The sequence below is a fragment of the Chondrus crispus genome, genomic scaffold (assembly GCF_000350225.1).
Source record: "Chondrus crispus Stackhouse genomic scaffold, scaffold_148, whole genome shotgun sequence".
In the NCBI taxonomy this organism is placed as follows: domain Eukaryota; phylum Rhodophyta; class Florideophyceae; order Gigartinales; family Gigartinaceae; genus Chondrus; species Chondrus crispus.
In genome coordinates, this window is record NW_005179016.1 from 83,728 (window position 1) to 101,253 (window position 17,526).

Here is a 17,526-nt window from a genome sequence, read left to right on the forward strand (position 1 = left end):
AAAAGAAAACCAGGGTGTTGGCGTTCGAGTGAAACATGTAACGAGAGATTTTCTGGCCCTCGAGATGCATTTCGTTTTAGTGCCAATGGTTGTCAAACCAAATTCGTGTGATGTTACAATTTTCGTTACAATACTGTACCCTTCTCACTGGCTCAATGTGGGACGCATAGGATGTTATGATAAAATATGCGAATGCAGTCCGTATTCGGGGAAAATTGCCTTTATTTGGCAAACAAATTTGCTTTCCAAAGTGTGGCAGGGTCAAAGTGGGACGACGGCAGACGACATGTGTTGCACGCTTCATCTGTAATGGGAGAGTCCCAACAAAGCAGACGCTGCCGTGTGCTTTCGAATCCTCAACAACTCGCCTTCCTCAACATGCATCCGCTGTTTTCGGGCTCTTGGCCATCGCGAGATTGGCAAGTCGTCGCTAACTATGTCGTCGAAAGGCGACACGGCTGACTGCGCTTTCAGATGTTTCTGAGGGTCAATGTTTTCTTTGTTTGAAGTATCATTCTCAACATTATCCTCCTGAATGTGACAACCGTCGGCCACGGGCGATTTTAGAAGAGTCCGCCCATCCAAGTGAGCACGAACAGACTTCAAATTGCCAACTGTCAAGAGGGCCGCTGAGTTTCCTGTTGCGAGGAATTGTCTCCTAGATTTCGTAGGTGTGCGGTTTTTTGGCAGGCATATATTCTTTGTTAGAATGTTACGCAAGACATACTCCCTATTGAGAGCGACAGAAACCTCGGCCAAAGTATGAGGAGCAGAAAACTGACCGTCTGTAAGAGCATGAATATTTTTCATCAAACGAATTGCTCAAATTCGTCGCGAGATAGTGCTGCCGTCTGCGTCATGAAGCATTGCCAACCCCATCCCAGGAGATTCACCTTGGTTTCTGTTTAATTTTCGAGTGCTGTTGTCATCCAAAAATAACATGAAGCGAAAATCCATGGACCAGAGCCCAGCTTCCCGAAACGAGGCTCTGGCGATATCTGAGGTTAGAGCTTTGTGACCAGCGACCGCCAGCTTAATTTTCACAGCCGTGTTTGCCCATGAGAAATGGCTCATGTTCAGCAATAAATCCCTTGTCCTACGTATTTCTTGTTGGAAAACTTTGTTAGTCTTTTGATCGCATGGTTGTAGCATATGGGTCGTGTTTGCCCGGAGCTCAACTGCCATAATATTGAGTCTCTTGCACGTTTCCGTCCACTCCACTCCCTCACGGGAGCTATGTACATCTACGAGAAGCAGAATGTGTTCATCCTGCAGGACTGTTTGCGCGCATGTGAACTAATGTGACACACAACACTGTCGATAATTTCACGGTCCATTAACCCGGCCTTTGTGACGCATAATGCTGTCTCTGGTGGGCACCAATGTTCCTCACAAAGCCAATGTGAAGATCCATCTGCGTGTTGGAAGTCATTTGGGGTAAGCGGATCAAGCCAAGCAGCCATTTTCCGTTTTCTGCTTGCAATCAGAAAAAGTGGCGAAACGTTTTCACAGGCGGCGATGGCAATTCCTGCCGTGACATGTTTCCCTGAATCCATTTCCGACCGACGCGCACCTCCATGGTTGTGTGAGGAAGATGCATAGCACCTCGTTTTCTTTCCATACTCACCAAGAACGGCTGTTTCGTCAAAATGCCATATTTTACGTGGATCCGTAAGCATACCGGGATTTATTTTATTGACATCATTCAGTACCGTCTTTAGCGTCAAGAAATGACTCTTGTTTTGAGCTGACAGGCGTGCGGATGTAACATTTTCAGCCACTCGGTAGGCGAGCTGTCTGTTACGTGCGCGGAAGGAGCGTATCGCATCTGGAGAAGGAATGCTTTTTGCAAATCCTGGACGGCCATCTGCTGCTGCACGTGCCATAACGGACGTCAATCCAACATTGTCTACAGCAAACCCTCCTCGAGCGGCAAGCAAAAGGCGGTCTACAATCAGCGACTCCGCTGAATGGAGTATATTTCGTCTTCCCCGCGGGAACTGTTCAGGATCTATGAGTCGTTCCAGTGCTGCATGATCGGATGTCTTATGACTTTGACTTATTCGAAATGCAGTGCCTCGAGAGACGCCAGACATTGTCGCGACCTTCCGAATTGAATGGCCTTGTTGCACAAGTTCTAACGCCTTATCCCTTTTGCTGCTGCGCTCCACCTTTCTCCCTTCTTGTCGCCGTCGGTGCCTTTGCGTTTGGGCACGCATAGACGGAGGCATTTGGAAGGGATAGAAGGAGACCCTGGTGATTGAGACGCGCAAAGAGGCGATCTGACTAACTATGAGGTCGGTGGGCTGCTTGCGGTTGGCACGATCATATGCGAGAAAATATCCAGCGCGGCTACACGATAATTTCGGTGTCCCAATTTGAGCCGTGTCACAGATTGAGCCAGTGAGAAGGGTACTGTGCTGTATTGTAACTAGTAGCGAATTGATCTGAGGGATGTAAACACGGCCTTATAAACTTTACTGTGGAGAAAAATTTTGGTGTGGTCCAAAACTTATTTCGGGGAGTGTATTAAACAACGGTGCGCGAGTTTTCTGCGCAGTGGCACGAATGGCACGAGTGACACGAACGACACGAAAGGGATAATATTTCAAAAAGTAGATTACAGGACTGACCTTTAGCCTAGAAATGCGTACTCTCGCTACCGATCGCATGCACAGCTAACGGGGGTCCACACTGTGTGACGGAGCTTTAGTTTTCAATGTACGTGTATAAGTATATAGATAGTCTTTGATTCACAGTCAACGCACTTAAACACACACAATACGGATATGACCAAGCTCACGATCGGCTTCGGCCAGGTATGGCTAGATCACCGGGATCTACACCTAGCATACCAGCATCTTCCAAATCCGGCGGTGGTCCGAATCCCAGATTGGCAGGTATCTGTGGACTCATCATGTCCCCGAGATCTGTATCGTCAACACCGTTTGCCATGTAAGGAGACATCTCATAGCCGTAATTGCTCCCGCTTTGGTTTCCAAGCTTTCCGTCTCCAGGCATGAAGTTCAGTGGCTGTACTTCGAACGCCTTCTCTCCGGCGTCATTACTTAAATCTCCGTTAGTCCGACCGCCTCCACCTATGCTCGGTTGTGGGAAGAATTCCAATCCAGAGTGCATATGATTTGCGGATGGTTGCTGGTCGCCAGAGACATCTGGTCCTCGGGACTCTGCCGTAGCGTTAGCGTCACCCAAATCAAACGGCAACTTCGGGGCTCGTTGCAAATCCGTCTCCTCGACGTGTTTGGAGCTCACCCTGGCGCCTCGTTCTCCTTTTTGGGTTTGAGACCGGTTCTCATGAGTAGCACTGCTCCCTCGTGGCGGCATCAGCATTGATGAACTTCCTAGCATCCGGTCTGCGCCGGCTTGTGATGTACGAGATGCCTCTGCGCTTCGTTGCAAATTGGCCGTCACAGCATTCTTTTGTTCCTGTGCATTATTGCGCGCCGCCTGAGCACTAGTTCCTCCGCGAGACCCATTTCCTCCTCGTGGAGGAGCTCGCTCTCCACGAGCGCGACGACCACCACCGGAACCACGACCCCTTGATCGCCCCCGTCCTCGCCTTGTACCAGAAGAATTCGCCGCCTGCGTACGGCCCTCAACCGCACCACTTCCACCGGAGGCTGTACTCTTCTGCGACTGTGTTCCACCTCCCCGAGTTCCAGATGCCTGTCTATCGCTCTTCGTGGAGCGGTTCTCCATATCTGCTTCGGTGGCAACTCTATCTCTCTTTGATCCCGAGCCGACTAGTGATGGACTCAGTCCCATGTGAGGAAGCGCTCCCGATGATGTGTTCAATGCATTATTCTTGTTTGCGCCATCCATGTGCCGACCTCTACTCCCTCCCGTAGTCTCAATTGTTTTCATGGCACGGCTAGAACCGTTGCGTTTCAAATCGTTGCCGAATCGGTTTTGTTTGTCGATTCCGCTCATGTTTGTCTCTGTTTTGCCTTTCTTTTCATTTGTCAGAGGCATCTCCTGTTTCCCGATCTGCATCGCGCCTTGTTGCTTGAGCAACTCTCCTCTGAATGCCGGTCTCATTCGGTGCGAACTGTTTGCTTCTTTGCGTACGAGCTGAGCAGCCGTCTGCACATCTGTTTGTTGTGCGTCTGTACCGACGCCAGACTGCTGGTCGTGTACCACATTCTTCCTTATGCTTGCTTCCTGTTGACCTTGCACAGCCTTCTTTGATGCCGGCCCCCCGTTCCTGAGATCGAGAAAGTTGGCATTGGGCGGCATCCCATATACTTGCCCAACAGGTAAGTCACTACTCGCAATGTAATTCATCATATCTGATGACCCTAGCATATCTGATGACCCTAGTAGCATCAACCGGGGATCGGTTTGCAATGGCGCAACAGGATAGGACACTCCGCTCTGCTGTGCTTGTGGCAATGGAATGTTACTGTCACTACCTTTTGGAGCCCTTGCTTGTGCCCGCCCATCTGCGCCTTTCCCAGCGTTGCTGGCACTCGTGTTTGCGTTGCTTAGAGGAGTTCGTCTCCCACTTGGCACTTGGTTTTGAAGAAATGCATCGCGATGGGGATTACTCTGGGACTGATCATTCTGGGGGTACGGTGGAGGGTTTGGTACTCCATTCGTCCTCCCAGAGTATCTATTTCCGCCTCGCGCCATTGGGTTCTCACTAGCGCCCAGATGTGAATAGAACTGGGCGTTATTCCGTCGATCCGCATTTGGTCTATATGTTTGTCTCTGTCTCTGCATGGGCATGACCTGCGCGCGGCTTGTCCCAGTGGCATGTCCCTGCATACCATTTTGAGGTAAAGTGCGAGACATTGCTTCTATATTACCACCCGACAACTGTTTCGAGAGTTGCGCACTGGGCGAAGTGCCCGCATTCCTCTGAAATGTGCCTGTTGAACGCTGTCTCTTAGCCGGACCACCGCTCTCTGACCCGGGCCCAATAGCGGTTCTTCGAGTGCCAGTCTCGTCGGGTTGCGGTGTACCACCTGATTTTCTAGATACACTTTGGCTACCCGCACGTCTCTTCCCGGACGTGACCACATTGGCTCCCGCCCTTGGTTGAGACTCGTCAACAATAGCTGTATCCTCGTATGGTCGCCCGTCGACAGACATATCCATGCTTCCTCTCCGACTAGCAGTGCTTGGCGCCTCGCTACCAGCGAGCTGATGTCCCGGAAATGACCGAGGTTTTCCGCCATTTGCTCTAATCTGGAGGCCATTTGACCCAATCGGTGCTTGGGCAGCCGGGACCCCCACCATTTGCATTAATGCACGGCCTGAAGCGGTTCCCTGAGCCGGAGCCTGGGCTGCAGCCGCTCCAGTGCTGCGAGAGGGTGACGTTCGGGTTCCAACTGTGGGAAAGAGCCCGTCAAAGGACATTGCCCCTCTCACATCAATCACGTCCCCAGACATCGCTACAGCTTGATCAGCACTCATAGGTGCGTTCTGTCCGGGAATTGTTGAGTCCAGTGATAGCGAATGCAGTTGCCCTTGAGAAATGGCGCGGCGACTGTCTACTGAAGAGTTGTGCATTCTGGCAGGTCTAGACACATTATGTTGTGTCCGCTGCGATGACTGCAATATCGCTTGCTGCTGCTGCTGATGCCGCAGTTGGTTTTGTCGCTGCTGTTGGTTCTGCATCTGCTGTGCTGCAGTTTGCATCGACCCTTGTGAATTTCTGAAGACTGGATGATTTATCATGTTCTGAGGAACTTGTTGTTGTTGGGGTTGCTTCTGTTGCTGCTGGGCTCTCGCACGTACTTGTTGCATAGGGGCCCGAGCAGCAAACATGGCTTGCGAGTTTTGAACAATGTTTGCAGGCACGAGTCGATTCTGATTTTGCGTTGGTGGTGCGGGACCAGAGGCGCCCGCTCCATTGACACCAACGAGAGTGAGCATTTGGGCGGCATTTGGGACTTGAGACTGTTGAATAGTAGTGGGATCGGAAGTTTGTAGGGGAAGCTGATTTTGCTGGGATGAAGGGTTTTGAGAAGGGTGTTGGTGCTGGGACTGTTGGAGATGTTGGGAAGGGTGTTGTTGTTGGTGCGGTGGTCCCTGTTGATGTTGTTGTTGTGAAGGCTGTTGCACTTGTGGATTGGACTGCCATCTAAACTTGGACGTTCTGGTGTTGATCCGAACAGAGAAGACATCCCAGAACATGCCAAACCACACGGCTAGAAAATTATCCTGGGAATCGAAGGGAAGGTGATCGAGGGTCTGCTCGCCCTTCGTGATGTGATCGACTCGCATGCCTTCCGCGGCCGCGGTTAAGCCACGCTTATTAAGGTAATCAAGAATGAATGCGCGAAGCACTGCATCGGCCTGGGTGGCCATGACGCGGCCGAGGCTCGCGCAAGCGAAAGCGTTGTCCGAATTTGGAAGGTCGTCTTGATTGTGATTGTCAGCTGGCAAAGATACAAAAGTCAAGCAATTAAGGTACCGAACGCGTCAAAACAATTGATCAAACGACGAGGACGGCAAATGAAAGGACCAAAGGATTGTTACGAGAGGGATTTCGATTGGAAAACGGTCAAACGGAAAACGGGGGTTCGATACGCGAGTACAAAACTGGATTTGGCGCGCGGAATTGAACTGCGGTGCCTGAGACCGAAGTCGGTCAGAAGATGTGATGAGCTAAGAGAAATGATGAACGATGGAGATGGTGGGGGTGGCTGGTTGCAAGTATGTAGAGTGGGAGAGGGTAGGAAGACGATCTGGGGATGTTCCGTCGTCGCGTTCGATGGAGATGTACTGTACAGAAGATGGAACGTAAGCCGGGCGAAGCCGAATCGGTCGATGAGAGATTGGCGAAGGCGACCGAATCGAGCGGAGAGGAAGGAAAGCGCGGTAAACGAGTACAGGTATAGAAACGGGGAAGCGGCATGCGAAGGGGAAGGTGGTGGCAGTGGGACGGAGAGCGAATTTGTGGTGGGTGGCTAGGGGGTATACTTTGGAGGGGGAAGGTGGGCGGGGGGTGTCACAAAACTAGGAACTGGAGAGTAGAAAGAAAAAGGCGGAAGCGGAGAGGAATCCTGCGACCGAGGTGTGAGATGGTGGGGGAGAGAAAAGGTAGAGAAGGGAATAAGAGAAGTGATGACGGGTTGCCTGGGTTTCCACGAGGTGTTTAGGGGGGGCGATGGAGAATATTGGCATCGGGGCAACAATCGCGAAATGAAGGGAGGGGCGACAGGGTCGAAAAAGAGTGAAGGGTGCTCTTTGCGCCTTTGCGCGGGGGGTGCGATGGTGCGGGTGGGTGTGCGAGCCGGGCCCGAATAAAAAAGCGAAAAAATTCGACCACAACGTGCGTGCCGTGGGGGAGCCGTGAGAGTGCCGCTGCGCAACGACGAGGTAATTTGTTTTGTTTTGTTTTAATATTTTCAGTGTCATGCTTTTTTTTTTTTTTGTTTCACGCAATGCTCATTCACAACGACAAAAAAAAAAAAAACAACAGAAGCTGTCGACGCGCGCACAAAACACACGGATGGCACCAATTGAAACGGTTGAAGCTCTCGTACTTGTTGTGATCGTTCCAACAATCAACACGGCGTGGCGCAGGACGCCCCTCCAATCCTCCCTCAACACCACATTGCCCCATCCACCGACAACAACACCGCACAACTCGTTCCACCCGTCTTCCATCCCAGCACTGCTGTATGCTCCACATGCACCGTCGCTCACATCCCCTCGGGACCTCTCCCACCGCAAGAACACCTGTTCCGCTGTCCGCGTCCATCCCGGCGGTCCGCTTTGCCGGACCACGCTAATGCCCCATTCACACCCAATGGGCTACGCCGAGGAAATTTGGGCCAAACTGCATGGAATCATTCCACTGTGGCCACCGGATCTGGAAACGATCGCCACCCATGCTTGTTCTGTAGCCTTCAATTCACCTGAAAATCTGATTCCCGGCCTCCTTACCTCCTATTGATAGCCATTACCTCTGGTTCTCTAATTATCCAATCATCTTCAGTGGGGAAAAATCGACATAGTATGATATATACTCTTGACACGTACGTGTGGTGCGCTGTAGATCGATTTGATGTGGTGCGCTGTAGATCGATATGACTGCATTTTTCTATTAAAAAAAACCACATCTCGCCCCCCTTCTTATAATGACTACTCTACAGAACATGGTACAGTTATCGTAAATTTTATAGTGGGAACGTACGAGGGTACAGAAGACACGTACGTACTCTACCGTGTGATATCATCACACACTGCATTATCGCCACTTGGGCCAACCCTTGCAACTTATTCCTTCAACTTTTCGACACGCATCCCCGTGACTCGTGCACCCCAGCCCAAGTAAATTCACGGCACCTACAGCACACAACTGTACAGTACCAACTGTACTGTACGGTGTGTTTTCGTTTTGATATCCTGGAGCAAGCCCCATTCTCTCTCGCGCCCCTGCCTCTTCCCGCAATCCTGCTCACTCAAAAGAGAGAACAACACCTTTTGCACCATCGAAACCGATTTTACTACAGTGGTGCCGAGTAACCTTATATCGTACATTAGACGCTTCCTCAACATCCTCGCCCTTCCCCTCCTCTGCAACCGCTGCCTCGACCACCACGAACTTGTATCCCTCGACTCAGATGCGTTTCCCGACCGCACTCAGTTCTTATTCAAGCCTACATTAATTACACCACGCTGCAACTCCGTTGAGTGCACCGCAGCACTCGACTCCAAATCTTCATACTCCAGGGGAAACTCATCATCAATTATGCTCTGCTGGCTCTCGCACCGCAACGATTAAAACCAGTGCCGCAAGAGATAATCTTTTACTTTCCCAACACCTCCGCCGATACCTCGGTTGCATGCTTGCGTCCTGGTCAATACCGATGCGAACCCAAATGCCTTTGTTTTTCTCCGCCATTGAAAATTCGACCAGATGCGTGAGAGAATCTAGATTAGTTTCTTTTCAGGGTGCAACAGAAGAGAGAAAAGAAACCTTCAAGGCGCGACAAAGCAATACACGGTTGCTATTGGACACAACTGTAGAGATCCTCAATACTGGATCCTCGACAATGGATCCTCAACAATGGATCCTCAACAATGGATCCTCAACAATGGATCCTCAACAATGGATCCTAAATACTGTGCCCCAGTACCGTATGTACGACTCCTAGTCGGTGGTGAGAAACCATCCTCGAAACACATGCGGCGATGGGGAGGGCGACAACTCTCAGGTACGAAAGCAGATCAACGTTCAGAACAGTTTCAGTGCTTCGCAATTTGTTCAATGACTTGCTCGCCTTAAAGCCTAGATCCAACAGGTTTACGAGATTTGCTTCTGCAAGGTAATCAACCAATGATCTGTGTTTCAGGTTGGCCTCACGGAAATACGCGTCTATTCGCTCAACATTTTATTCAAAATGCATCTCTCTTGCAAGGTAGCAACCCCTGTCGGGAGACAGACCGAAAGGGGCGGTCCGGAGGGGATTTTGGTGAAGAGTAAAAGGGTAGTAAATAGGGTTACCTTAAAGGGAAGGGGAGGAGCGGCAGGCTATTGCCTCAGAACCGCTACAGAGAGTGAACACGGTCAGGGGACGGGGTTGTTGGGTTGATGGTTCAGGTGATCGAATATGCTGAGGTCGAAGACGAGTAGCGTCTTCGACCAGGCTTTATAGTCCTATTGACTCTACAACAAAAGTAGGCGCACTACCATAAAAGGGAAGTTGCACCACCCACGAAATGTGTCTAAACGGTTACACCCTAAAACAGGTAGAATTGTAGGTGGCACGTAGAATTGTAGGTGGCACGTCCTTAAGGGACTGTATCGTTGATAGCTAAATGTAGCCTCCATAATCCCTGAATTGATATTGATAACATAGAACCGTGATATCTACTGTAGTCTAGTCAATAAGTCCAACACTCCCCAAACTTTTTTCGTGACATATGTCATGTGTTTACGAATTGAGATTGATCCACTGTTCGATAGGATGTGTAAGAATTGACCGTTGTGTCATTTCGAGCAGTATATCACTTTTCTGGACCTTGGTCAAAGAATCTGCGGGTTTGTGTTCGGAGCGAATGAAGCCTATGGCGTGCAGTTCGTGTTTCTGGTATGCATCCTTGACAACTTTAACATCGATCATTAGTCGCCTTTCGGATGTTATCTTTGCTTTAGTGATAACATCAAACAGGGATAGACTATCCGTAAGCATAAAGATCCGAATGTCGAGCGATGGAATGGTGTGAAGATCGTTTTTCATTGCGAAGGCCATATCGAAAGCGTCAGCAAAAGCCATTGTTTCGCTTCCCAGGACAGATCTGTAAATGCGTTTGGATTTGTGCGACGACCAGAACAATGGTTGGCAATTATCATTTGCATCAGCAAGGAAAATGATATATCCTAACTGAGAAGATCCGTCAAGGTTGTTTCCGTTTGATGCATCGGAATAGACTTGTAACCGAAGACTTTTGTGGTCCAGTTTAGGGAATTTGAGGACCTGATCTGTACTGGTAAGGAGATGTTTTACAACAGAATTAAGTCCCTTACAGTATTTCGTGGGGTCCGAGTTGAAGATTTCTTCAGTAACCTGAACTACCTGTGCACTAGAACATGCAATATCTGGCGGGACTGAGTGGCCCAAGAGAGTTGGGCACGAAGTGAGCGAAAGTCTTTGAAAGAAATTTCCTTACTGATGTTCTTAATCTTGGAGATATAGTGCTTCTGATGTACTTGGAATCCGTTAGGTGTGGATTCAATCTTAATGCCTGAAAATTGGACCTTGTCGTAGTCCCTCGGTCGACATTTGAATTTCCTTTCGACACACTTGGCCTGTTGACAAAACTCTTCAGTGCCGGCTTGTAGACAGTCATCAACATAAGTAGCACATAGCCCAGTAAGCTTCTCTCTAATTCGTTTGAAGAAGAAGGCGGCATCGGTTACACTGGCCTTCATCCCAAGTTCCTTCTGTAGATGATGCTTTAACGTTCTACCCCAGTAGTCACCACTATCGGCTAGTCCATACAACGGCTTGAGTAGTTTCAAGAGTTGATTAGAATCCAAGTCGAACTCAGATGATGGTTTAACATAGACATCACGGGAGAGCTCTTCTGTATACAGAGTATACTCTGCAAATATGCCTGTGTGACATCTGTTGAGAAGAGTCTAAAGTCAAAAAGAGCAGCAAGACCGACAAGTAGTTTGTGTAGTATAACCCCCCCTTACCGGAATTAGATATACATCAGATCGGCTACTGTAGAGCCCGAGCTCTACAGTACCTCCGCACGCGCCCACACGTGTACGGGGCGCGCACGCACACGTGTGCTAATACGTGTAACACACGTGTACAGTCAGCACGGGCCGACCCGCGCTGACTACAGTAGCACTACAGTACAGTCCGTACTGTACTGTAGTATGATAGGATTAACTTGTACATTAAATACGTGAGCGAGCGACGGCGGTGGGGGGAGGACAAGCACGAGCTTGTCCAGAACCTACGCCTTTGGTCAAGCTCGCCCCGCCTATTCTAGAACGGGTTCCCACTAGCCCGTATCTAGTTAGGAACCGAGCGGGCAGGGGACGCGCGAGCACGCGAGCGAGCCTAGATCCGCCTCCGCCCGTCAGCGCTGGTACGTCACCCAGCGCTGCGCCGGGGCGTCGAGGCGTAGATCGGCCCGCGCGTGCGCGCGTCCCCGACCGTTACCCGCTCTACCACTGCTACCCCGGGCTCGCCCGGTTCCCTTAGCTGGGGTTGCTTCCCGTCTTCCCGCCGATCGAGGTCTCCGCACGAACTGAGTATACACCCCCCTCCGTTGGGGGTGTTTATACTACAGTGGTCTCCCGACCTAGAAGACTCTACGATCGTTCCGAGATGACGGCCGATTTCCTCCGCGTCCGTATGCGTCGAGATGAGCGAAGGGTCCGAACCCTCGGTCCACTCCGCACCGACCGATATGCAGGCGTCCGCGCTACGCATCCGATCCGACGACGGCGCCGCAGGTCCTCCGGATCGCGAACCGTCGCCGGACTACTCAGAAGGACGCGCTTGCGCGCTGTACGAACGCATCGCGGAGTATATCGAGGATGTCCGGACATCCATTCGTGTCGACGTGACCGGCCAGGTCTACGCCCGCTGTCCTGACGAGTCGCGCTCCCTCCACGAAGGAAAGTTGAGCGCGTGACTCAGTCCTGGGAGAGCCTGCGCGCGCTCGCCGACCAGTTGCACTCCGTCTTGTGTTGGTCGAGGACGCGCGCATCGAGACCCGTACGGCGGACGTTGCAGGTCGACCCGCGAGTACGAACTCCGGGGTACGACGGGACACGCAGCCTTCCCCATCTGCCGAACAGATGGGAGCGTTCGCGCATACGGCTGCAGAACTCAACTCGACGCGTCAGGCGCGTTCGTAAGATAGAACAGGACTCGGCCGTAAGGTCGCCCGGAGCCCCCCCCCCGAGAGGGCCCGGTGCCACTGTTCCTCCGGGCGCGTCCGATGCGCAGGAGTGGCCTTCGACTGGTGCCGTCACCAGTCGGAGCGCGGAGGATATCAAACCAACGGCGGACGCGAACTTCGCATCCGAGACTCAAGCTCTGCCGCATGCCCCCGGAAGCATGCGGCGTTTGCGACAGGTACCGTACGGGCACGACCAGGACCGTGGAGGAGCCGCTCGCGGATCCGAAGAACCCATGTTCTCCGTCGACCCTCGCCGGGGCGGCTACCCGCCGGTGGATTACACCGCGCACCCCGGTCCGGAAGACGTACGTACACTACCCCTCACCCCGTCAGGCGCGTTCGTAAGTTGGAACAGGCATCGGTCGAAAGGTCGCCCGGAGCCCCCCTGAGAGGGCCCGGTGCCACTGTACCTCCGAACGCGTCCGATGCGCAAGAAGGGAGCCCGATTGGTGCCGACACCAGTCGGGTCACTGGGCAGCGCAGCCCCAAGACGGACGCGAATTTCGCGTCCGAGACCCAAGCCCTACCGCATGTCGCCGGAGACATGCGATAGATGACACGCGTACCGTACGTGGACGACAAAAGACGCGGAGATACCGCCCGCGGATCAGGAGAACCGATTCTCTCTTTCGATCCCGGCTGCGGCGGCTATCAGCTGATGGATCTCACCGCGCACACCGGTCCGGTAGACGTCCGTACGCTACACGAATTCTTAAGCGGACTAGCCCCTGCGACCCGGGCCGCAGTGGCTGAGACGGTCCAATGATTGCCCGGACAACAGAAGACAGACGTTCCAACGATCCGCCGTATCGCGATTTCGGGCCTCACAACGTGCTGCGCTCGGCGCGGTTTGCCGCTGCCGGATCCGAAACCGGCAGCGAGGGAGAATCGAACCCCGAGGTCGCATGCGACAAGTTCGCCTGCGGCATCCCTCCACATAGGAGAACATGAGGAGCAGGCCGACTCTGTCCTCATTACGCGAGGCTACAAGCCCGTGGGAGGCCGACCTCCCACACCATCGTCATCAAGGTCGACCGGACGCTTCGCTACCGCGTACACCCACACTCCAAGGGCGCCCGGTGGTACGGACCACCCGGTCGCGGAGCTCGACATCTCGCATCGAGATGGAGGCGGCGCTCCGCCTCGCGTGCCCCACCTCACCGATGAGGAGGCACGCCCCACAAGAACCCACCGATAACCCCGTGGGTCTGGTGGCGACCACCATCCGCGAAGAACGCGAAGGCGCCCAGGATTCCGTAAGCCCGGCGCGTGTTACCGTAAGAGAAGATACCCTGACCTCCGTAGGTCAGATGCCACGGACCGACCGTGAAGGCACCGAGGCTTCCGTAAGCCCCGTGCACAAGATAGAGCGTCAGGCGTGTGCCGATGCAACACGCCCCGAAAATCCTACCGAACGCCGTGTCGCCGAGGGGATCTCACATGCGCTACACCTCACAGACTTGACCGATTTAGCCGGGGAGGCAGAAGCTAGCCTACCTAGTTCCGCAGAGAGGACACTCGTCGAGAAGGCAGGGATCGGTACGGACGACCCCCGGCCAAGTGCCCGCCGCCGACGGAAGGCACTCGAACCATCACGATCGGTCGTGATGGTGTCACCGAACGCGTCTCCGCAGACCGCTGCGTGTACGCGCCACCGCCGACGGACTTGCCACGGGCGAGTACAACAACCCCGGGGGACCTTGCCGACAAGGTCACCGAGGACACGCAGTACGCTGTCGAGCGACTACTCCGGCATCGGGCCATGGAGGACGGAACTACGGAGTTCCTCATCAAGTGGGCGGATTACGACACGCCCACCTGGACCACACGGACTCACGTCCCGGAGGAGTTGGTGTCTCGTTACGCCCAACGCCTCCGGAGGCGCACCGGCAGGGACCTCACCTTGGACGTGAACGCGGCCGTTCACGCTTAAGGGGGGCCCTCAACCGTCTCGTTCGGCTACAATCAACCGCTCCGTTGCGGTTAAAGTAGTCCCTTGCGGTTAGACCAACAGTACGTTCGGAAGCCAAGCCGTATTTGACTTCCGAACGCCACGGACTCGAGACATAGCGACAAGGCAGTACGGACTGCCTGTACGAAGAACGTTCCTCGTAATGACCAACGATAAGAGGACGACAGACGGCTCGAGGGGAAGGCAATTACCCCCTTTCGGAGCCGGAAGGTCGGACGCGCCCCCCCCCCAAACAGGGTCGCCGGACGTTCCGTTAAGGCCGTCAACCGCGGCGAGAAGACGTCTGACGAACGACGCCATCACCTCCATACGGCACGCGAGCCCCGGAACGCAGAAGGGGTTAGTCAAGACAAGGCGTTGCAATTTGCCGAGAGGAGCTGCAACTCGTGGGCGCGAAGGAAGAGAGTCCCTGTGGCTCGCGAGGATAGGGGCCCCGGAGGCGACACCGAGCCACCCTCCCAACGGCTAATACGCAAAACATTGGGGCAGGGAGAAATTACACTGTCATACCCCCGACCCGGTCACGACGGAACCGGTGGACGAGGTGTAAGAAAATGGAAAAATTATGGATGCTTGGGCGTACAGTGCGGCAAACCCACACAGTGCACCGCTCGCTCGGTGTCAATCTGCCCCCACGGGCAAGAGAAAATTAACGGAAAATTAGTCGTGAAAAACAAATGGGCAACTCACGTGAGCAAACGTATGCACGTCGGCATGCGAAACACGCAATGCTAAGCGGGACGGCCAGACGTAACCCCGGTCCGACCCGCCAGACGGACCGTACCACACTCCTCGGAGGCGCCAACGACGCCGCGCTCCTGACGCGCAGCTCTCCCGGCGACACCGTACGCGATCGGACGCCGGAGAGCGACGGCGTCGACATCGCCGCCCTACCCCGAAACCAAAAATGTTGAGTGGTGTACATTGCCCTGGGCAGACGGGTGGCACGGATCGCACGTGCACGGCGCCGAGCGCGTGTCGCACGACCGACACGCCCCGACGAGCGGGATACCAACCACCACCGTCTACTTTGGCGTCGGACGAAACGACAGCGCCTTTGATGGAGGAACGTCACCGCACCCGCGAAGGCTGCGGCCTCGCCCCGAATGGCGAGGGACGCGAGAGGAATGAAGGAGAACGCTCGCTGAGCGCCGCGCCCCCGCCACGAATGGCGAGGGACGCGAAGGACAAGAACCGCCTTCAGGCGCTGTGCCCTCGCCCCTGAATGGCGAGGGGCGCCCGAAGGATAAGACGAAGTCCGCACGCTGCGCCCTCGCCACGGATGAGGAGGGGCGCGCGAACAAGAAAGGAACGGTCGTCGAGTGTCCGTCCCCTCGCCCCGATGGCGAGGGGCGCAAACAAGAAGACGTTCGCCGTGCGCTTGCGCCCCCGCAACCGATGGCGGGAGGCGCGAGCGAAGAAGAAGGCGAATGCCGCGCGGCCGCGCCCTCGCCCCGATGGCGAGGGGGCGCGCAGACAAGAAGACAAATGTCGCGCACGGCCGCGCCCTCGCCCCGATCGCGAGGGGGCGCGCAGACAAGAAGACAAATGTCGCGCACGGTCGCACCCTCGCCCCCGATGGCGAGGAGCACGAAGACAAGAAGACGAATGCGGTTCGCGTTGTGCCCTCGCCACCGGTGGCGAGGGACGAGAACGAGGAAGAGGAAGGACGTCGCGCGCGCGGCGCCCTCGCCACCGATGGCGAGGGGAGCGCACGGACCAAAAGACGAACGGCGCCGCGAAGAAGAGGACGTACGTCCACGGGGCCACCCCCTCGCCCCGATGGCGAGGGGCGCGCGCGTCCAAGAACACGAATGCCGCTCGCGCCGCGCCCTCGCCCGGATGGCGAGGGACGCGAAGTATCAGGACGGTCGTCGCGCGAAGAAAAGAAGACGTTCGGCGCGTGCAGAAGAATACGTACGTCCACGCGTCCGTCCCCTCGCCCTGATGGCGAGGGGCGCGCCGACAAGGAGACAAATGGCGCACTCGAGCCGCGTCCTCGCCACCGGTGGCGAGGAGCGCGAAGAAAAGGACTTTCGTCGAGCGCCCGCGCCGTCGCAACGGAGGACGAGGGGTGCGCGTGGACAAGAACACGAGTGCCGCTCGCGCCGCGCCCTCGCCCCGATGGCGAGGGACGCGCGAGGCAAAGGCGTTTGATGTGCCCCGCTCCCGGACGACGAAGGGGCGGGACGTGAAGAAATGCGATCGTCGCGCGCCCGGCGCCCTCGATCCCGCATGGCGAGGAGCACCGGGCGGATAAGACGAATACAGCGCGCTGAGCCCTCGCCAACGGATGGCGAGGGGCGCTAGGCATAAGACGAACCCCGAACGCTGCGCCCCCGCAACCGAACGGGAAGGGGCGCCCGATCGTTTGTCGCCCCTTCCCCCTCCGCGTCGGGAGAGAGAAAGGGTGGGGGTACTAAGAAACGAGGGCACGAAGGGGAATTAGAAAGAAGAAGACCGACGCAAAGAACACGTAACCCTGGAAACAGTTTTACTGTGGTACGGCGCCAAGTCCCCTCCTCCTCGCCGACGAGGGCAAGTGGGGGAACCCGCGCGGTTGACGATCAGACCGCGCGGACTAACGACTAGGGTCGTCGGAGGGCATACGGGCCCTTGGCCCGTAATTGTTCGGAGGACATTACCCTGGATGCCGCGGAGGTTCGGCGTCCATCTCCACCAGACTCGGCATGGCGAGACGAAGAGCGGCCTCGCCCGTACGAGGGACACCCTCACCGAACGACCAGTTTCGGGACAGGCAAGGGTCAGGCCCGTACTCGGCATACGGATCGCGGATAGCAGCAGGAGCCGGGGGCGTCTGGAGCGCTACCGGCCGACAACGTGACTTCGGCTCTTTCCAGTACGAGCTAGGCAAAGCACGAGGTTATGAGAGGAGCGGGGATGGAAAACCGTGAGGTGTTTCGCAGGGGAAGCTCTTCAGAAAAAAATGGGCGAGCGAATTCGCTCGAGTTAACTCGCGAAGAGGATTGCGGGTCATCGGGCGCTCGTCGTACCGAGCCCGCCGGGCAATCAACAGTGGACGACACAACGACGGGTTGGGTGTAGGCCTGCCGTCGACGAAAAATGGGGAAAATACGAGCAAGTACGAGGACCGATCGAGGGGCATGACAATGCACACCCTCACG

The 17,526-nt window shown here is 54.8% G+C and overlaps 3 protein-coding genes; all 3 read right to left on the minus strand.

Moving 5' to 3' along the window:
- Window positions 1–300: 300 nt before the first annotated feature.
- On the minus strand, window positions 301–810 carry CHC_T00002642001 (hypothetical protein). The gene has a single exon (XM_005713754.1). It carries the CDS (start codon window positions 808–810, stop codon window positions 301–303), a length of 510 nt encoding a protein of 169 aa, XP_005713811.1.
- Window positions 811–822: 12 nt separating this feature from the next.
- CHC_T00002643001 (hypothetical protein) lies at window positions 823–1,185 on the minus strand. Its single transcript, XM_005713755.1, has one exon. It carries the CDS (start codon window positions 1,183–1,185, stop codon window positions 823–825), a length of 363 nt encoding a protein of 120 aa, XP_005713812.1.
- A 1,499-nt stretch (window positions 1,186–2,684) lies between these two features.
- CHC_T00002644001 (hypothetical protein) lies at window positions 2,685–5,901 on the minus strand. XM_005713756.1 is given in 2 exon segments: window positions 2,685–2,799; window positions 2,800–5,901. 1 exon segment carries the CDS (start codon window positions 5,899–5,901, stop codon window positions 2,800–2,802), a length of 3,102 nt encoding a protein of 1,033 aa, XP_005713813.1. The 3' UTR covers window positions 2,685–2,799.
- Window positions 5,902–17,526: the final 11,625 nt, after the last annotated feature.

Excerpts from the sequence above, each read along its gene's own strand:
- CHC_T00002642001 (XM_005713754.1), bottom strand. The coding sequence starts at position 810 with ATGAAAAATATTCATGCTCTTACAGACGGTCAGTTTTCTGCTCCTCAT.
- CHC_T00002643001 (XM_005713755.1), bottom strand. The coding sequence starts at position 1,185 with ATGGCAGTTGAGCTCCGGGCAAACACGACCCATATGCTACAACCATGC.
- CHC_T00002644001 (XM_005713756.1), bottom strand. The coding sequence starts at position 5,901 with ATGCTCACTCTCGTTGGTGTCAATGGAGCGGGCGCCTCTGGTCCCGCA.